General features: G+C 60.8%; 1 protein-coding gene across 1 annotated transcript in view; it reads left to right on the top strand.

The window, feature by feature from the left end:
• The window catches only part of NOTCH1 (notch 1), a 36,685-nt gene extending 17,934 nt beyond the window's left edge, over window positions 1–18,751 (top strand). The window contains exons 5-34 of the mRNA XM_006863701.1: window positions 958–1,080; window positions 1,539–1,772; window positions 1,914–2,069; window positions 2,284–2,469; window positions 2,648–2,761; window positions 3,395–3,508; window positions 3,666–3,899; window positions 3,985–4,095; window positions 4,394–4,586; window positions 5,046–5,191; window positions 5,392–5,505; window positions 7,107–7,226; window positions 7,521–7,673; window positions 8,160–8,388; window positions 8,871–9,072; window positions 9,513–9,666; window positions 9,755–9,939; window positions 10,297–10,429; window positions 10,551–10,808; window positions 10,884–10,996; window positions 11,244–11,815; window positions 12,085–12,516; window positions 12,803–12,951; window positions 13,525–13,741; window positions 14,222–14,309; window positions 14,399–14,564; window positions 15,084–15,379; window positions 16,142–16,289; window positions 16,373–16,470; window positions 17,312–18,751. Coding sequence (XP_006863763.1) covers window positions 958–1,080; window positions 1,539–1,772; window positions 1,914–2,069; window positions 2,284–2,469; window positions 2,648–2,761; window positions 3,395–3,508; window positions 3,666–3,899; window positions 3,985–4,095; window positions 4,394–4,586; window positions 5,046–5,191; window positions 5,392–5,505; window positions 7,107–7,226; window positions 7,521–7,673; window positions 8,160–8,388; window positions 8,871–9,072; window positions 9,513–9,666; window positions 9,755–9,939; window positions 10,297–10,429; window positions 10,551–10,808; window positions 10,884–10,996; window positions 11,244–11,815; window positions 12,085–12,516; window positions 12,803–12,951; window positions 13,525–13,741; window positions 14,222–14,309; window positions 14,399–14,564; window positions 15,084–15,379; window positions 16,142–16,289; window positions 16,373–16,470; window positions 17,312–18,751 — 6,878 coding nt within the window. The remainder of the gene's footprint in view (window positions 1–957; window positions 1,081–1,538; window positions 1,773–1,913; window positions 2,070–2,283; window positions 2,470–2,647; window positions 2,762–3,394; window positions 3,509–3,665; window positions 3,900–3,984; window positions 4,096–4,393; window positions 4,587–5,045; window positions 5,192–5,391; window positions 5,506–7,106; window positions 7,227–7,520; window positions 7,674–8,159; window positions 8,389–8,870; window positions 9,073–9,512; window positions 9,667–9,754; window positions 9,940–10,296; window positions 10,430–10,550; window positions 10,809–10,883; window positions 10,997–11,243; window positions 11,816–12,084; window positions 12,517–12,802; window positions 12,952–13,524; window positions 13,742–14,221; window positions 14,310–14,398; window positions 14,565–15,083; window positions 15,380–16,141; window positions 16,290–16,372; window positions 16,471–17,311) is intronic.
• The last annotated feature ends 1,669 nt before the right edge of the window (window positions 18,752–20,420 follow it).

Below are 20,420 nucleotides of genomic sequence, written 5' to 3'. Positions count from 1 at the left end.
GCGGTGCACTCCCATGGGTTGTATCGGTCACCTGGGCTGCGGTAACGGGTTAGAATGGTGACCCCCTCATAGGGCGGGGCATCTCCTCACATAGCCCACCCTGGTTCATCCCAGGACCCCCGTTAGCTGTCCTGGTGGCCCCACTTCCAGGTCCCTTCCTAGGGGTCCTGCCTCCTCCACGGCCCACCGCCCTGTCTGTGTGGTCAGGGTCCCAGGAGAGCTGCCTGTCTTACAGGGGAAGGAACTGGGGCAGAGAACTGTGGGGTGGGCACAGCTTCTCATAGTGGGGGCAGCCAGCCTGGGGCTCCGTGTTGACTCTACCTGAGAGCAGTACCCTTAAGGGCCGGCCCTAGTCCTCAGAGACACTGTGTTGTCCAGGCTCTGGTTTGGGGTGCCCCATCCACTCCTGGCTCTGCAGTTTGTGGGGTGGGAGGGTCCCAAGGAGGGGCTGGGGGGTTCAAGGACAGGAGGGGTTCAAAGGCACCCTGGGAGGGGCGTTAATTAGTAACTTGGCTATTGCCAGGCACACCTTCTGGGTTGATCATTGAACAGATTAATAGCTAACAAGGACTTCAAGGCGGCATGGCAGAGGTGGGCCAGGTGAGGGCCCAGCTTGTGCGGTAGGCAGGGCAGTGCCAGGGCGGCCTGCTCTCCCTGGTTCTCAGACTGCAGCGCCCACTCTCTAAGTGAATGTGTGTGGCCACCTTCTGGGGTGTTGTAGAAGGCAACACCCCAGCTACTGTGAGATGAGAGGGTTTGAGCAACAGAACTTTCAGAGCCCTCTGCTGCTGGACCGATGGGCTGGCTCAGCTGGCCCTGTGCACAGTGGGAGGACTGTGTCCTGGGGGGTCTGGAACAGGCCTTAGCACAGATACAGGGGGGTGTTGGGGCAGCTCTTCTGGCGTGGGGTTGTGGTCCAGCCAGGAGAGGGGCTGACTGACCCCTCCGCCCACACAGGCTTCACTGGACAGAACTGTGAGGAGAATGTGGATGATTGCCCAGGGAACAGCTGCAAGAACGGAGGTACCTGTGTGGATGGCGTCAACACCTACAACTGCCGCTGCCCACCTGAGTGGACAGGTGTGTGTGGGTCCCCATGACCCTTTAGTATGTGCACCCTAGGAAACTGCTACTTGCAAGAGTAGACAGGTGCATGCAAGGTTGTGCCCAGTGGATAGCTAGGCATATCTGGATGGGGCCCCACAGTACCCTCATCTGCTGTGCCAATGGGACAGTGGTGTGTGGCCGGCCCAGGCTTGGAGATCTGAGGTTGGCAGAGGAAAACAGTGCAACTGTCGTAACCCCTCCGCCACAACCCAGGGTGGAGGACCCCCAGGGAGCAGCCCCGATGCTGCCCCCTCCAGTCTTGAGCCGGATAGATGAGCTTCAGCCGAGCACCTGAACTCGCCAAGTCCCGGTTGTGGTTAGCCCTGGACAGGACGAGCCCAGCGCGGCCACGTCTGTATTCTGAGCACAGCCTGGGGCTACAGGCGGGGGCTGGTGCTGTGCGCCACCAGGCTGACCTCCTGCCCCCACAGGCCAGTACTGCACGGAGGATGTGGATGAATGCCAGCTGATGCCCAACGCCTGCCAGAATGGTGGTACTTGCCACAACAGCCACGGTGGCTACAACTGCGTGTGTGTGAATGGCTGGACTGGCGAGGACTGCAGTGAGAACATCGATGACTGTGCCAATGCTGCCTGTTTCCACGGCGCCACCTGCCATGACCGGGTGGCCTCCTTCTACTGCGAGTGTCCCCATGGCCGTACGGGTGAGTGCTCTGTCACCAGACCCGGGGAGTGCTCTGTCACCTCCTGCTTCCCAAGGAGACCCCAAAAGAACTGGGGCCTTGGTGGGGGCGCCTCCAGAAGGTCCTGATGGGCTGGAACGGTGACCCTGCCGCCTCGTCCAGGTCTACTATGTCATCTCAATGACGCCTGCATCAGCAACCCCTGCAACGAGGGCTCCAACTGTGACACCAACCCCGTCAACGGCAAAGCCATCTGCACCTGCCCCTCAGGGTACACGGGGCCCGCCTGCAGCCAGGATGTGGATGAGTGCTCACTGGGTGTGTGTGCAGGGCTGGGGGTTGGGGGGGCGGGACACGGGTCCACCTGCAGCCAGGACGTGGACAAGTGCACGCTGAGTATTGCTTGGTGGGAGTAGGGGAGCAGTCTGTGAGCACAGTAAGATGGAAGTAGACCCTCCTTCAGGGGACGCCAGTCTGTTGAGGTTAACCAGCCTCAGACAAGTGAACTCTCACCTGCGCCCCATCCCTGCAGGCGCCAACCCCTGTGAACATGCGGGCAAATGCATCAACACGCTGGGGTCCTTCGAGTGCCGGTGTCTCCAGGGCTACACAGGTCCCCGCTGTGAAATCGACGTCAACGAATGCGTGTCCAGCCCCTGTCAGAATGATGCGACCTGCCTGGATCAGATCGGAGAGTTCCAGTGCATCTGCATGCCCGGTATGTCCCCGGGCCACGGACGATGTGGGGACCTGAGGAAATAGCGGTCCAGCCTGGGCAGATGAGGCAGTCTGAGGGTGGGGGCCCGGGCCTGCAGAAAGCCAGGTGTGCAGAGAGCGCTGGCGGGCTGCATCTTCCCAGCCTGGGCCCTGTCATCTCACACGTACCCTGTTCCCAGGTTACGAGGGCATTTACTGCGAGGTCAACACAGACGAGTGTGCCAGCAGTCCGTGTCTGCACAATGGGGAATGTGTGGACAAGATCAACGAGTTCCACTGCCAGTGTGCCACAGGTGGGGTCCTCCACAGCCCGCAGCATCCATAGGCCCCACTGGAAGTGCATGGAGGGGGTCACCAGGCCTCAGTTCTAGGGACCACCACTGTTGCTGAGGTTGGAGCTGCACAGAGAGAGCCAGAGAGCGCAGTATTCTCAGAGGTCCAGGCTTGGCCAGGCACGGGGCGAGGGTGCCAAGTGCTGGCCACGGCCTTGCTGGGTGTATGACCAGGGGACCTGGAGGAATCCACCCAGCGTGTCTTCCTCCTGGCAGACCACAGGTTGCAGCCTCCCGACCAGAGGAGGTTGTACACCCTGCCCCCACAAGGCTGCAAGAAGATCTGAGAAGGGGGCCTGGCTAGTAGTGTATAGCTCACGCTGCACCGAAGCCAGACAGAGGACAAACAGATAGCCACCTAGGGAGGACACTCGGGGGACGGGAGGGCGAACCCTGGCAAATGATGTGGTCAGAGCCCTGGCCTCCAGCAATGAGGGTCTGCAGGCTGCCGCAGACATCCAGGGACCTGGTGGAATGAGAGGTGCAGCCTGCCTCCTGGGGGCACAGGGGGCTTTTGCTGTGAAGGACAGGAGCTGAAGAGGGCAGCTCAGGCAGGAGGAGATTGGTCCTGACCACTGTCCCTCCCGACCACAGGCTTCACGGGGCACCTGTGCCAGTATGACGTGGACGAGTGTGCCAGCACCCCATGCAAGAATGGTGCCAAGTGCCTGGACGGGCCCAACACCTACACCTGCGTGTGCACTGAAGGTGGGGGCTGGGGCCGCCCCACCAGGACCTGAGAGGGCGCCAGGGGTCCCTGTCCTTCAACCCAGAGTACAGTGGCTCAGACAGCCAAATCTGAATTGGGGGGGGTGGCCTTGCGTTCGGGGTGTGGGCAGCTGTGAGCCTCCTGCCCCTCCTACAGGCTACACAGGCACCCACTGTGAGGTGGACATTGACGAGTGTGACCCCGATCCCTGCCACTACGGCTCCTGCAAGGACGGCATTGCCGCCTACACGTGTCTTTGCCGGCCTGGCTACACGGGTCATCGCTGCGAGACCAACATCAATGAGTGTCACAGCCAGCCCTGCCGCCATGGGGGCACGTGCCAGGACCGAGACAATGCTTACCAGTGCTTCTGCCTCCAGGGAACCTCAGGTGTGTGGGCGGGCAGGCCAGTGGGTCGGCGGGCCAACGGGCGGGCACCCGGGGCGGATGCTGACCCCACTACCACCCCTTCAAGGTCCCAACTGTGAGGTCAACCTGGATGATTGTGCCAGCAACCCTTGTGACTCGGGCACCTGCGTGGACAAGATTGATGGTTACGAATGTGCTTGTGAGCCAGGCTACACAGGTGAGGGCTGGCCCTGGTGCAGGAGGGACCCTGTGTGTGTGCCCAGGGGAGAGGGCAGGCAGGTGCTCCGAGACCCCAGCCCAGTCTTGGTTCTGTTCAACCACCACCCACTTGGTGGCCCGGCTGGTGGTCCTTACTAGGCAGATGGCTCCATGTGGTCCCATGGCATGCTGTTCACTCTGCTTACGCACAGAAGTACCTGAGGGAGGGATGTGAGCCCAGGGCTGAGGGTCAGGGAAGCAGGTTCAGCAAGCTTTAGCTTTGTTGGCCTGAGCGCCCCAGCCCATCTGCTTCTCAGGAAGCATGTGCAACATTAACATCGATGAGTGTGTGGCGAACCCCTGCCACAATGGAGGCACCTGTGAGGATGGAATCAACAGCTTCACCTGCCGCTGCCCCGAAGGCTACCACGACCCCACCTGCCTGTCCGAGGTCAACGAGTGCAGCAGTAACCCCTGCATCCACGGAGCCTGCCAGGACGGTCTCAATGGGTTCGTGTCCACGCTGTCCCTGCCCAGCCTTGTCCAGCCCCAGGGCATCAAGTCCATTGTGACTTACAGCAACCCTGTGGCGTTGAATAGAACTGCCCAGAGGGTTTCTACTAAGACGTGGCTGGTGGGTTTGAGCCACCGGCCTTGTGGTTAGCTGTCCAGTACTGACCCACAGTGCCACCAGAATGCATGGGGAGGTATCGTGATGGGAGCCGCCGTGTGCCAGGGGACCTCCTGGTCCTCACTGCGCACAGAGGGGCCGTCCTTGGTGCACTCTAGCCAGTCCAAACCTAACAGAACCAAACCCTGGCCACAGCCTTGGGCAAGGTGGGCCCTGCTGCCCCACTCAGATGGTGAGGGTCTGGGGGTCAGAGTGGACCTGTGCCTCCATGCAGCCAGACTGTAGGGTGGCGGTTGGATGGTGGCCGTGTCTGAACAACGGTGGTGCCGCCCCCCCAGGTACACGTGTAACTGTGACCCCGGCTGGAGTGGGGTCAACTGTGACATCAACAACAACGAATGTGCCTCCAACCCCTGCGTCAATGGTGGCACCTGCAAGGACATGACCAGCGGTTACGTGTGCACATGCTGGGAGGGCTTCAGTGGTAGGTGGCCTGGGGCACCCTGACCTCACGACGTTGTCTGGCTGCCGGCTGCCCAGCCCCTCCCCTCCCGTGACACACTTGTTATCCCTGACAGTGGGCCCTGGGGTCGGTTCCCAGGCCCTCATTCAGTCCAGCGCTGTCCAGCAGACAAGGGGGAGAGAATGGGGCACAGACACACTGACCGCTACCGCCCCCTCCAGGCCCCAACTGCCAGACCAACATCAATGAGTGTGCGTCCAACCCGTGTCTGAACCAGGGGACCTGCATCGATGATGTCTCTGGCTACAAGTGCAACTGTCTGCTGCCGTACACGGGTGAGGGGCCGGGTGAGGGGCCGCGGGCTCAGGCCTGGCTGCACTCTCTCCACAAGCACCTTAGAAGGTTCCCACCAAGAACTCTGGTGGTGCAGTGGGTTAGGCATCGCCGTTGGCTCCTTGGGGAGAAGATGAGGCTGGCTGTTCCCACAGAGATGGACAATCTCGGAAACCTCATGTAGGGACACTAGGACTCAGAATCGGCTCAGTGACAGTGGGTTGGGGTTTTGGTAAGGATGCCTCCCAAGGTGCCCTGGTGGTGCCGTGGTTAAACGCTCAGCTGATGGTTTGATCCCCTGAGAGAAGGAAGAGGCCATCTGTTCCTGTAACAGTTTACAGTCTCCGAAACCCTAAGGAGCAGCTGACCTCTGTCCTGTAGGGATGCTAGGAGTGGGCCCCTCTGTGGAAACATGCGGCCCCGGTTAGCTGTACCCTTCACAGGTCATCAGTGAGAACCATTGTAATACCAGTGTTCCCAGTGCTTGTCTGACGCCTCCATCAATTTGGCTGTGTCCTCTGGGTTCTGCGACCCTCCCCTTCCAACAGCTGGGCCCCAGAGTTCTGACGGTGACCCCCTCTGTGTGAGGGAACAAGGAGCCCTCTGTCCTGGGCAGCCCATCCAGCCATTGGCTGGCCCAGGAATCTCAGGAATGGTCCCTACTCAGGAGAGAGTTTTTTGGTGGCACAGAAGGTGAAATGTTGGGCTGTTAACCTTAAGGTTGGTGGTTCACACCCCCCAGCCTCTCAGGAGAACGATGGGTTTATCTGTCCCCTTAGGGCCACAGTTTCAGAAACCCTAGGGGCAGTCAGAACCAACTTCAGAGCAGCGGGGTGGGTTTTGGAAGGAAGAGCAAATGTCACCACATCTGGACCTCTGGGTTCCCTGGGGGGGCCAGGCCAGGTGGGCAGGAGTGCTCTTCCCAGGTTCCCGTGACCTGGGTGGCCGTGGCTGCAGCCGGGTTTCCTCTCCCAAGGCTGCCAGACCTGCCTGCCAGTGTGCACCCGAGCCTCAGACTCAGTCCAGGCTGTTGGGGCCCTGAGGGTCTGCGGGCGGGGCGCCCTGTGCTGACCGCTTCCTGTCTGCCTGTTTCCTGCTTCCCCTTGCACAATTGTCGGAAACTCTAGCGAGTTTCCTGGCTGCCCAGGTCACTGTGGAAACCTATAGAAAGAAAGACCTGGAAAATCGCAGGGCCGGTCAGGCAGATAGCCGTGACAAGGACGATAGCGCCATCAGCCCTCAGTCCGTAAACAGGAAACCGGCAGATGGGGAAATGGAAGAAGGCAGCCTCGCTGCCCTCTTTCCCATAAGGCGTGTCAGCCAGGCCCCTGCCATGGCCCAGTGCTCCCCAACCACGGGACCTACTGAGGCAGCATAACCCCACTGGCCGAGTGGAGGGTGGCCAGTTCAGGGCTGGGAGTCAGGCCAGGCCCACCCTGTGGGGACTCTGGTAGTTTAGGGTCTAGGTGTTAGGTCCAGCTGCAGTCCCTCTGTCTCTGTCCCACCCTTTCCTCCCCTGACTGGGCTCCCCACTCACACGGGCTCCTGCTTCCCACAAGGCCCTTTGTGACCTGGACCTCATCACCTGTTTCTCCGCCTCCAGGAGCCACGTGTGAAGTGGTGCTGGCCCCGTGCGCCCCCAGCCCCTGCAGGAATGGCGGCGAGTGCCGAGAGTCTGAGGATTATGAGAGTTTCTCTTGTGTGTGCCCGACTGGCTGGCAAGGTGGACACTCACCCTGGGCAGGACTGGGGGGGGGGGAGTCCCAGGGAAGCTCTAAGCAGGAAGAAGGAGTGGCATGCTGCTGAAAGCCAGGGAGGGTCTAGAATTGGGAACAGTTTAGAGAGAGGGCCTTCCCATCCTGAGTTTCAAGAGCCCTCTTGGCCCCAAAGTGGGGGCAGCAGTGTCCAAGACATGGCATCTTTCTTTGGAGAGTGCCTAGAGGATGGGCCTGAGGGGAAGGCAGAGGCGTGCAGGGTGGGGCCTCAGAGACAGCGCAGTGTGCCCCCCCCCATCCAGGACAGACCTGTGAGATCGACATTAACGAGTGTGTGAAAAGCCCCTGCCAACACAGTGCGTCCTGTCAGAACACCAACGGCGGTTACCGCTGCCACTGCCTGGCAGGCTACACCGGACGCAACTGCGAGACCGACATCGACGACTGCCGGCCCAGTGAGTGCACGGTGGTGGCAGACAGCGAGGCCAGACTCTGGCCAGTGCCCACCTGTCTCCACCCAGGCATGGCCTGGAAAAAGAGTTAGAGACGTGGTTCCCGGAAAGTTCTGGAGCCAGACTGCTCCACTTTGGGTCCATCTAGACCACCCCAGCTGGTGGTGCCCAATTCTGCCTCAGGACACCCACTGAGAGTGTAGTGACCCTTACTTAGGGTGGAGGATTCCAGACCCCAGCCTGAGGTCTGGGGAGGTTGCTCTGCTTGCCTGGGGTCACCCAGGCCCTGAGGAGTGTCACAGAGCCATGTTGTGCCCGACGGTCAAGCCCTGTGGTGGGGGTGGGAGCGCTGGGTGAGCTCAGACCCCACACGGAGATGGGTATGAGGCGCAGTCAGTGAGGCAGAGCCTGAGCCGAGCCACAGGCCGGCCTCAGTGCCTCTCCGCGTGGCCGGTGCGCGCCCTCAGGCCCACTTTCTGCCTCCCCCAGACCCATGCCACAACGGCGGCTCTTGCACCGACGGCATCAACACTGCTTTCTGCGACTGCCTGCCCGGCTTCCAGGGCGCTTTCTGTGAAGAGGACATCAACGAGTGTGCCAGCAACCCATGCCGCAACGGTGCCAACTGCACAGACTGCGTGCACAGCTACACTTGCACCTGCCCCGCCGGTTTCAGCGGCATCCACTGCGAGGCCAACACGCCAGACTGCACTGAGAGGTGGGCGCCGTGCCGCGGGGCTGCACCCAGTGTGCTGACAAGCTGCTGTAGTAGCCGCCAGGGTGTCCGCTGAGTGGCCTTCAGTGCTGGCTGAGTCCAGCCCAGGCATTGTTCATTGTGTCTCCACGTCCCTCCTGAATGGACCATTGTGGCTCCGGCCTCCTGGGCATGGTGGTTTAGCCTGAAGAACTGGTAGACCTCCTGCCACCAGACAACAAGTGCTTTGTGACCCATCTTGTTTCCCTATTTGCCTTGGCTGCCAGGAAGCTCACCATTCATTGTTGGTTTTCTCCCTGTAGCTATGCAAGTTACGGTTCCTCCTAATTTAATGTAGTACCCTGTCCTGCTGAGCTAAGAAGTCCCTCTTAATTAGGAAGAAGGCAGAGATGGGACGTGTGATGTGGTCCCCGGCCCTGAGCTAAGGCAGAGAGGTGACCTGGAGGGCCTGTGATTCAGCTCACCCCATTACCCATGTTCCCCAGCTCCTGCTTCAATGGCGGCACCTGTGTGGACGGTATCAACTCCTTCACCTGCCTCTGTCCCCCTGGCTTCACGGGCAGCTACTGCCAGCATGACATCAACGAGTGTGACTCGCGGCCTTGTCTGCACGGTGGGACCTGCCAGGACAGCTACGGCACCTACAAGTGCACCTGCCCCCAAGGCTACACCGGCCTCAACTGCCAGGTGAGATGGGAGGGGAGCCAGCTGCCCAGGTCCAGGTACAGTGAGGGGACACGGGCAGTGCTGCAGGCCAGGGGCCAGGTGACTGCGGACAGCTGAAGTCGGTGATCATGCTGAGAATCCGCCTCAGGAAGGCGGTGTCTGTTGAAGGTGCCCCCTGAAGCCTGTGATTAGAAATCATTCCCAGTGGGGAGGCAGAGACTGCTTACACCCAGAGATGGACCGTCCTCCAAGGAGAGGCAGTGAGGGGTTTGCTCTGCTCTGCCAAGGGTCCTGAGAAGCGAGCAAGACCCCAGCCCAGGCCCCTTGGTACCGTGGGAGGTGCATGGCCTTGGTTTCCACCTCTGAGGCGCTGACACCCACCTGGAAAGCCACGTTGGTCAGAGCCGGCCCTTTGGGGGGGGGGGTCCCATTCCTCTGCCTGACCAGCTCACTGTCTCCAGAACCTGGTACGCTGGTGCGACTCCTCGCCTTGTAAGAATGGTGGCAAGTGCTGGCAGACCAACACACAGTATCGCTGCGACTGCCACAGCGGCTGGACCGGCCTCTACTGTGATGTGCCCAGTGTGTCCTGTGAGGTAGCTGCGAAGCAACAAGGTGACTGCTGGGCTTTGTCACCTGGCCAGGGTGGAGAGCGAGGCCCCTGGGGTCCAGCCCAGTCTCACAGCCCCGCTGCCCTCTACAGGTGTTGATGTCGCCAACCTGTGTCGGCACGGTGGGCTCTGCATGGACACAGGCAACACTCACCACTGCCACTGCCAGGCCAGCTACACGGGCAGCTACTGTGAGGACCAGGTGGACGAGTGCTCACCCAGCCCCTGCCAGAACGGCGCCACCTGCACCGACTACCTAGGGGGCTACTCCTGTGAGGTGGGCTAGCACGCTGCACCCGTCACGCTGCGCCTGTCTGTTACACTGTATCTGTCTGTCACACTGCACCTGTCTGTCTGTCGCATGGCTAGTGGAGCAGGGGAGAGTAAACCTGTAGACATGCACATCGTGAGTCCCTGGTGCATGGGGGCTGGGGCTATGGGAGGGGTTCAGGCTGAGGACTGGGACAGTCTCCCCCTCACACACTCTATCTGAGTTTCACTGGGACCTGCCCTGGGCCCCCTCTGGGCAGTGCCTCTCAACTTCCCAGGTCTCCCAACAGCTTCGGCGGGCAGAGAGCAGGGCAGACAGCGGGCTCCGTGCCCTGTCACCGCTGACTCCATGTCTCCTGTACAGTGTGTTGCTGGCTACCACGGGGTGAACTGTTCTGAGGAGATCAATGAATGCTTGTCGCACCCGTGCCAAAACGGGGGTACCTGCATCGACCTGACCAACACCTACAAATGTTCCTGCCCGCGGGGCACGCAGGGTAAGGCCCCCAGAGCCAGAAACTGCCTTCCATCTTGTGGGGTGTGGGGGCGTGGGCTGATGGGACACCCTGGGCACTCGGGGAAGCCTATGCCACGTTCCTGACAGCATGACATCCGCAGGTGTGCACTGCGAGGTCAACGTGGACGACTGCACTCCGTCCGTGGAGCCCGGCACGCGAAGCCCCCGTTGCTTCAACAACGGCACCTGCGTGGACCAGGTGGGCGGCTACCGCTGCGCCTGCCCACCCGGCTTCGTGGGCGAACGGTGTGAGGGTGACGTCAATGAGTGTTTGTCCAACCCCTGCGATGCCCGCGGCACCCAGAACTGCGTGCAGCATGTGAACGCCTTCCGCTGCGAGTGTCGGCCCGGCTACACTGGTGGGCATCTGGGCGGGGAGCCAGGGTAGGGGGTGGTGGCCCCCAGAACGGCCCCTCACACCCTCTTCCACCTAGGGCGCCGTTGTGAGTCAGTCATTAACGGCTGTGGGGACAAACCCTGCAAGAACGGAGGAACGTGTGCCGTTGCGTCCAACACTGCCCGTGGCTTCATCTGCAAGTGCCCTGCGGTAGGTGCCATGACCCAGTGGGGCAGGGGTCCTAGGCCCCTTCTGCCTGCCTGTCCCCCAGCGTGGCTCTTGGGTGGCCTAAGGGAATCAGAGCAGACAGCCGTCAGGGCAGCTGGGGTTCCCACTCTCTTCCTTCCTTCCCGGGTCCCCTCGAGGGCTCTGCTGCCAGGAGAGCGCAGCAGGCCACTGGGCTGGGTGGAGGTGCGTGGCCCCTAGAGCCAGGCTGATTCTCCTTCCCCGCCCCCAGGGCTTCGAAGGCGCCACCTGCGAGAATGATGCCCGCACCTGCGGCAGCCTGCACTGCCTTAATGGTGGTACCTGCCTGTCGGGCCCGCGAAGCTCCACCTGCTTGTGCCTGGACCCCTTCACGGGCCCCGAGTGTCAGTTCCCGGCCAGCAGCCCCTGTGTGGGCAACAACCCTTGCTACAATCAGGGCACCTGTGAGCCCACATCCGAGAGCCCCTTTTACCGCTGCCTGTGCCCCCCCAAGTTCAACGGGCTCAACTGCTACATCCTGGACTACAGCTTCGGTGGGGGCGCTGGCCAGGACATCCCCCCGACGCAGGTCGAGGAGGCCTGTGAGATTCCTGAGTGTAGCGCCGACGCCGGCAACAAGATCTGCAGCGTCACCTGTAACAACCACGCCTGCGGCTGGGACGGCGGGGACTGTTCCCTCAACTTCGATGACCCCTGGAAGAATTGCTCACGTTCCCTGCAGTGCTGGAAGTACTTCAGCAACGGTCACTGCGATGCTCAGTGCAACTCGGCCGGCTGTCTCTTCGACGGCTTTGACTGCCAAGGCAGCGGGGGCCAGTGCAAGTGAGTGTGGGCAGGGGCCGGGCCAGGGAACCGAGCAACCTGGGATTCTGTCTGGGGACAGGACAGGGAGACCCTGGATGTAGTTCCAGAGCATGGTAGAGACTCAAACCTGGACAAGGATGCAGCCTCCAGAGGGAAGGCTAACAGAGTGGAAGTGGTCCTAGGCAGGCTGAGGGGTCCCTCAGAGGTGTGGGCAGGGAAACCCTGGGCAGGCTGTCGGTCCTGCAGACGCCTGTGTGCAGCTCTCAGCTGAGGTGTTTCCTCTGCAGCCCGCTGTATGACCAGTACTGCAAGGACCACTTCAGCGATGGGCACTGTGACCAGGGCTGCAACAACGCTGAGTGTGAATGGGACGGGCTGGACTGTGCGGAGCGTGTGCCCGAGCGGCTGGCGGCCGGCACGCTGGTGGTGGTGGTGCTGATGGCACCTGAGCAACTGCGCAACAATTCGTTCCACTTCCTGCGTGAGCTCAGCCGCCTGCTGCACACCAACGTGGTCTTCAAGCGCGACGCGCAGGGTGAACAGATGATCTTCCCATACTACGGCCGCGAGGAAGAACTCCACAAACACTCCATCAGGCGACCCGCCGAGGACTGGGCCACCGCGCCCCGCGCCCTGCTCGGCCAGGTGCAGGCTGCGCTGCTGCCCGGCAGTGAGGGTGGACGCCGGCGCAGGGAGCTGGACCCCCTGGATGTTCGAGGGTGAGTCACCTGCCTTGTGGTCACCCTCCTCTTCATCCACACTCCCTGTTCTATAGAATATGAGACTGGGGTCCAGTAGCCCGGGACTTGCCCACAGCCCAGAATGGCTGAGGAAGCACAGGATTCCAGCCCGGAGACCCCACTATCCACCTGTACCTCCAGGGGTTCCTAGCCCCCCAGGACTGAGCATGCAGTGGTCACTGGGCCTTGCCCCTAGCCTCCATTCTCCTGAGCTAGAATGCTTGAGGGAGGGGTGTCCATGATCAGCACCCTGCGCCCTCCGCAGGTCCATCGTGTATCTGGAGATTGACAACCGGCAATGTGTTCAGTCATCCTCCCAGTGCTTCCAGAGCGCCACCGACGTCGCCGCCTTTCTGGGAGCGCTGGCCTCGCTGGGCAACCTCAACATCCCCTACAAGATCGAGGCTGTGCAGAGTGAGTGTGCCCCCAACCCACCGGGCTCCCCCAAAGCTCTCTGCTGGCGACTTAGGAGAGTCCTCCATTAGGCTGACACCTCCCACTCCCCAAAGGTCACTATTCTGGGTGCACGTCCACCCGTGAGTGGGAGGCAAGCTCTCTTCTGCCCCTTCCCCCGACTTCTCTCGGTCGGGTATTATTTCAAAATCATTACAGCTTTTTTTAAAAGAGTGAGAGAGGGAGAGAGAGGGAAGAATTGATCGGTGTCGTGTGAAGTGTTGAAGTTTGTATCTGGAAAATCCCCCTAAATCCTTCGTCTTAACCGCTCGATGCGAGCGCAGCGATTTGAAGTTGGCTAATCCCTCTCCCTCCGAGGAGAGAGGGGAGAACGCTGTCTCCAGATAGAGCGGCCTGCAGGAGAGAATTTAGCGATAGTTTGCAATTCTGATGAACCGCGCAGAAAATGACCTTATTTTGGGGGGCGGGACCATGGAGTGGCGAGGCGCCCGGCCAGGCAGCCAGTTTGCCGCGCCCGGCCTCGGAGCCGGAGCCTGATGCCCGGGCGCCGGCCGGCGGTCCCTGTACCCGCAGGTGAGAGCGTGGAGCCGCCGGCCCCTGTGCCGTTACACTTCATGTATGTGGCGGCTGCCGCCTTTGTGCTGTTGGCCTTCGTGGGCTGTGGGGTGCTGCTCTCCCGGAAACGGCGGCGGCAGCACGGCCAGCTCTGGTTCCCCGAGGGCTTCAAAGTGTCCGAGGCCAGCAAGAAGAAGCGGCGGGAGCCCCTCGGCGAGGACTCCGTGGGCCTCAAGTAAGTGGGGGCCCCCAAGTCAGGAGACTGTTCCCGCAGACCCCGGGCCCCACCTTCAGCATGTCCCAGGGAGCCTGGGACCCCACCCTCAGCATGATGGGGGACCCTGGCCATCCCACAGACCCTGGGCCCCCACCCTAAGCTTGGTGGGAGACCTTGGTCACCCTCAGTAAGCCCCAGGGAGCCTGGTCACTCCCACAGACCCACAGACTCTCTCAGCATGTTCTGGGAGACGTGGTTACCCCCAGCAGAAGCTGGCACCACACAGTATAGCCTGGGGGGGGGGGGGCGTGGTCCATCACCACCACCAGAGCCTGTGCCCCCACAACCCATGTTTTGGGGAACCTGGTTACCCCTATCAGATCCTGGTCCCCAGACCCATGCACTTGCCTCACAACAGTGTGTTCACCCCCCTGCGCCCCCATATTCCGAGTGGTGTCTCCCAGTGACCGCTCTGTCTCACCCCCGCCCCGCCCCCAGACCTCTGAAGAACACCTCAGATGGCGCCCTCATGGACGATGATCAGAATGAGTGGGGGGGCGAGGAGCTGGACACTAAGAAGTTCCGGGTAAGCAAGGCAGCCGGTGGCTCCCACCCACCTGTCCACCCAACCAACCTGGGCCCCACTGACTCCACCCTCTGCCCACTGCCCTGCAGTTCGAGGAACAGGTGGTCCTGCCCGACCTGGATGACCAGACAGACCACCGGCAGTGGACCCAGCAGCACTTGGATGCCGCTGACCTGCGTGTGTCTGCCATGGCCCCCACGCCACCCCAGGGCGAGGTGGAAGCCGACTGCATGGACGTGAACGTCCGAGGGCCCGGTCAGTGCCGCTTCTACCACCTGTCCACCACCGGTCTACCTATCCAGTCACCATCTACCTGCTTGCCTACCCACTCACCTGTCCACTTGCCCATTTGTCTGCCCACCTGTCTACCACCTGTCTACCTACTACCCATCTGTCCACCCACCACCCATCTTCAACCCAGCTGCCCTCTACCCACCCCTCTCCTGCCTAGGGGGTCCTACAGCCCCCTCTTCCCTAACTCCATGGCTGGTTGTGCATCTTTGCAGCCCAATGGGATAAATCTCTGGAAGTTGGGCTTTTTAAGGGGGATGGGAGACAGGCTAGTTTTCTGGGTGCTTCTCATTCCGAATAGAATGAGGACCCCACGGATCATTCTGTGTTCCTGCCACCTCACTCCCAATGACCTTCCAGCTCAGTGATGTTACGCTGCTTTCAAACCTGTGGGTGTTCACCCAGTGTGGCTGGCTGCAGGGGCACCAACTCAGACCGATGGTCCCTCCTGACTGTGCCACCCTACCTCTGTCCCCCCTGCAGACGGCTTTACTCCCCTCATGATCGCCTCCTGCAGTGGAGGGGGCCTGGAAACAGGCAACAGCGAGGAGGAGGAGGATGCGCCAGCGGTCATCTCGGACTTCATCTACCAGGGCGCCAGCCTGCACAACCAGACTGACCGCACCGGCGAGACAGCCCTGCACCTGGCTGCCCGCTACTCACGCTCGGACGCTGCCAAGCGCCTGCTGGAGGCCAGCGCCGACGCCAACATCCAGGACAACATGGGGCGGACACCACTGCACGCAGCTGTGTCTGCCGACGCGCAGGGGGTCTTCCAGGTGAGCTTCCACCCCACCTCTGTGCGCCTCCTGCAGTTTCTCTCCTCTGCTGCCGGCAGCTGCACCCGCCTCCCTGGTTCTGTGGCCGCTCCCTACGTCCGCCTGATCCGCCCTTTCTCCAGAAGGTCACTCGGGGCTGTGGATTAGATGTAGAACCTACACTGCCCATTATGCCCTCGTTAATATAACAGCAGAAAACTCAGGCTTCCAAACAGTCACGTCTCATAGGGACAGAGGTTGAGGCTGCCACCTACCTTGTAGGGACACCAGCACCAACCTAGTCAGAGTCTTTTCCGGAAACCCAGACCTGAGGTAGTGCAGTAGGACCTCCCACCCCGCCTGATGGCCCTGGTCTCAAGGATGGGCCTCATCCTCGGTCTCCCAGGCCACGGCCCTGAGGCCTCCTGGCCCCTCCCCTGGAAGCAGTAGCCATGGCTGGAGGCAATGCCAGAGGCAGTGAGAGGAAGGCTCAGAGGCTGCTCCACCGGCACACCTGGGGCCCCGGCTCACAGGGAGCCCTGGAGTGAGGGTTTGAAGGCCTGATCTCTGGGTTCCCCCACCCTCCTGGCAGAGGTTGCTTTTGCCAGTCACTGCCCTGCCGACATCCACACCCAACTGCCCCTGCCTGCACAGATGGACACACAGGACTCACTCAGAGCAGTGAGTGGCTGCTGTGTGCCCAAGGGCTGACCCTGTTGCTCTGTTCTGACCCCATGGGCCGGTCTGGGTGGGAGATGAACCTGAGTCCTTACTGCTGTCCAGATCCTGATCCGGAACCGAGCCACAGACCTGGACGCTCGCATGCACGATGGCACCACTCCTCTGATCCTGGCTGCCCGCCTGGCGGTAGAGGGCATGCTGGAGGACCTCATCAACTCGCACGCCGATGTCAATGCTGCAGACGACCTGGGTAAGCATCACCGCAGCTGTGGCATCGTGGTGGGGACGCAGGCTGCTGCCGCCCCGCCTGACCGCTTCGCCTGCCCCCCACAGGCAAGTCAGCCCTGCACTGGGCCGCCGCCGTCAACAATGTGGACGCTGCTGTCGTGCTGCTTAAGAATGGGGCCAACAAGGACATGCAGAACAACAAGGTGGGTCTGACCGTCACAGCGTCCAGGAGGCCAGGGTCATGGGGGCAGAGGGTGGAGGTCATGGTGTATGTCAGTCATATGGGGCCAAGGGCATGTGGGTGGGGGGTCCATCTCCCAGAGTTTGAGTTGCATGAGTCTGGGCAACAGGTGTAGGGGTTACCTGTGCGAATAGACCACAGGGAGCGGGTTCAAGTTCACAGGGTGGGCTCGTCCCAGTTTTCTGGTCTGTAGATCGCGAGCCCCCTCAGTCAGAGTGAGGTTCCTGGCTCACAGGTTCACAGAGGCCTGCCCCTTAACACTTAGTGGTCAGCACTGGTCCTCACTCTAGCATGATTACTGGGCCTCCCCCTGGCCTGCTGCTTACCTGCTCCCCACCTCCCAGCATGATCTCCACCCTGCGTCTCCGGAAGCCTCCTCTGCCCCACACAGCTCACCTTGAAACGGGAGCATAGGGGGTCCCCAGCACCCATGCCAAGCAGCAGGCAGGCCCCACCTAATGGGAGCAGCTGAGCCCAGATTCGGTGGTCAGGCGTGGCTAGGTCAAGACTTTGTGTGACCAGGCAGGATTCTAGTGGCCTCGGAGGGGACATTGTGTGTCCACTTGGAGAGGCCAAGATGGTGGGATCACTGGGGGCCCATCTGGGATCTCTACAGCATTTTGCGTGTGTGTGTTTTAAGAGGAGGAGGCGAGAGGGGCTACGGTCACAGGCGGCTGATGTCCAATCGGGCTCAGACACAGGCGAGGGGTTGAGGAAGGGATCCTGGGACAGGTCAGGATGGGGCTATCCCCAGAGAGGGGTGCTGGGCAGTGCCATACAGCCCCCTCATGCCATGTCCACAGGAGGAGACGCCTTTGTTCCTGGCCGCCCGCGAGGGCAGCTATGAGACAGCCAAGGTGCTGCTGGATCACTTTGCCAACCGGGACATCACAGACCACATGGACCGGCTGCCTCGGGACATCGCTCAGGACCGTGTGCACCATGACATCGTGCAGTTGCTGGATGAACATGGGCTGGCCCGCAGCCCCCAGCTGCACGGGGCAGGCCCGGGCGGCACCCCCACCCTGTCACCTCCTCTTTGCTCCCCCAATGGCTACCTGGGCAGCCTCAAGCCGGCCATGCAGGGCAAGAAGGTCCGCAAGCCCAGCACCAAGGGCCCAGCCTGCAGCGGCAGCAAAGAGACCAAAGAGCTCAAAGTGCGGCGGAAGAAGTCTCAAGACGGCAAGGGCTGCCTCCTGGACAACACCAGTGTCCTTTCACCTGTGGACTCCCTCGAGTCGCCACACGGCTACCTGTCGGACGTGGCCTCGCCGCCCCTGCTGCCCTCCCCGTTCCAGCAGTCCCCGTCCTTGCCACTCAACCACCTGCCTGGCATGCCTGACGCCCACCTGGGCCTCGCACACCTGAACATGGCGGCCAAGCCCGAGATGACAGCGCTGGGAGGGGGCGGCCGACTGGCCTTCGAGGCGGGGCCTCCGCGCCTCTCCCACCTGCCGGTGGCCTCCAGCACCAATACTGTGCTGGGGGCCAGTGGGGCTGCCATAAATTTCACCGTGGGTGGGGCTGCTAACCTGAGCAGCCAGTGCGAGTGGCTATCCCGGCTGCCAAGCCAGTACACCCCACTGCGAGGCGCGGCCAGCGCCCTGACCCCACAGGCTCCCACCCTCCAGCACGGCGTCATGGGCTCGCTGCATGGTGGTCTCTCCTCCGGCACCCTGTCCCAGATGGTGAGCTACCAGGGCCTGCCGGGCTCACGGCTGGCCACTCAGCCACACCTGCTACCTGCCCAGCAGGTGCAGCAGGTGCAGAGCCTCCAGATTCAGCAGCAGCAGAGCCTGCAGCCCCCTCCGCCGCCGCCACAACCTCACCTCAGCGTGAGCTCAGCGGCCAATGGCCACATGGGCCGGAGCTTCCTGGGTGGTGAGCCCAGCCAGGCGGACGTGCAGCCCCTGGGCCCCAGCAGCCTGGCCGTGCATACCATCCTGCCTCCTGAGGGCCAGGTCCTACCCACCGCACTGCCGCCCTCACTGGCACCATCCCTGACCACTGCCCAGTTCCTGACGCCGCCCTCCCAACACAGCTACTCCTCGCCCGCAGACAACACGCCCAGCCATCAGCTGCCGGTGCCCGAGCACCCCTTCCTCACACCGTCGCCCGAGTCTCCCGATCAGTGGTCTAGCTCGTCACCACACTCCAACATCTCCGACTGGTCCGAGGGCATCTCCAGCCCGCCCACCAGCTTGCAATCCCAGATCACCCACATTCCAGAGGCTTTCAAGTAAACAGCCCCGGCCCCGGGACCTCTGCTTCCTTTCCCAAGCCCAGCTGGGGTGTGTGCACAGGCAGCCGGACACCGACCCGGCCCACAGAGCCTTTGGAGAAATCCCTGTTTTTATACACAGCAAGGACGCAGATTTTTACTTTTTTTTTTTAGTATTTATTTATGGACTTTCGTTTTACACGGCAACACTGGCTCTTTATTTATATGTGCTGTTTTCCGGGCACCAGGTAGCAACTTTTCTCAGCTCCAAGAAAACAAGCTCCTCAGAGCCGTGACTCTCCTATCTGGAACAAAGACACTCTGTGTGTGTGTAACATATGAACAAACTTTCATGATTTATAAATGCCATTTATTTATTGATTTCTTTTTTTTTTTTTTTTTTTCAAAGTCCAAAAAGAAATGGCGTAGGAGGCAGGGTGGTTGAAACCAGCATTGTCCAAAAAGCTCCCATGGGCCCCTGGGCCTGAGCGATGTCACCATGCCCCATCCCACTGGAGTCCGGTCCCACCTGCATCTAGAAATGGACAAGGAGGCCAGTCCTCCACACATGGCACACAGACCCATGTGCACATGAGATCGGGTACCGGAGGAGAATCCTAAGGTCAAGTGGCATGGTTGGTGTGGCTTGGTGATTTTAAAAATGTCTGTAAGCGTGATTTTAAGATATTTTCTTGGGGTACACCAAGAGTGTGTTTCAGGGTGCCAGTTGTGAATCTTTGTTTCGGGTTCAGTATTACGTTGTTGTCTATTGGTCTTGCAAGTTTTTTCAGAAAGTCCCTACCCTCCTTGTGTGATAGCTAAGGATCATGGAGCTGGAGAAGCCGTCTGCAGGTCTGTGGGGAAGCCCCCTTGCACCCACCCACAGGGAGGAGACTCACCCTTGTGTCTCTCAGCGCATTTCCAGGTACAGCATCCAGGACTCAGAACCTGACTTTGACTGGCTTCCGTTTTATAGGGAGCTTGCCAGAGAACCCGCGTCTGGGCTTTGTCCTTAGTTCCCTCCTGTCCTGTGTACCGCCACAGTGTGCGGGAAGCCGTTGGTCCTAGGGGGCGCCTGGCAGAGGCAACCCCCCAGGATGGTATGGAGCCACCCCTCCTGGTTCAGAGGGACACTACCAGGAAGAGTGTATCCTCGTAATATCAAGTATAAGCCTGTGGCAGAGTAAATGTCTGTAAATACATTTTTAAAGGTGGATTTTGTTTAAAAAATCTGAATGAACGAGTCTGGCTTCTGAGGATGTCAGCACGTCTGGGCTCTGTGCAGCCCGGGCGGGGTTTGCAGCCAAGAGCATGCAGCAGGGAGGGGGTCGCCACTGCCGCCCTGTGGGTGGGGGTCTCCAGCAGCACGGCCCACCTCCTCGGAGTCCCCCACCGTCAGCTTGATGGGAACAGTGCCCAACCTTCCTCAGTGGGCACGAACAGACTCATCCTAAAATGCTGATTCTTTTTGTGTTTTATAAAATAGTTTACAGAAAAAGGCAACTTTTAAAAAGTTATCTACATGCAAAACTGTAGGTGAATGATGTATTTTTTTCATCTTCTTTTGTTAACCAATTTGCAATAAAACCAATGCCAGTGGTCATCTGTGTTGGCTACACTTGGCTGTGGCCTGGGCTCATTTTCAGGGAGGAGGGGCTGTTCTCTGCTCTGGGGTGGTCCGGGCTGCCCTC

Source organism: Chrysochloris asiatica, unplaced genomic scaffold (assembly GCF_000296735.1).
Source record: "Chrysochloris asiatica unplaced genomic scaffold, ChrAsi1.0 scaffold00056, whole genome shotgun sequence".
In the NCBI taxonomy this organism is placed as follows: Eukaryota; Metazoa; Chordata; class Mammalia; order Afrosoricida; family Chrysochloridae; genus Chrysochloris; species Chrysochloris asiatica.
This window is presented reverse-complemented; position numbering and strand designations above follow the sequence as displayed.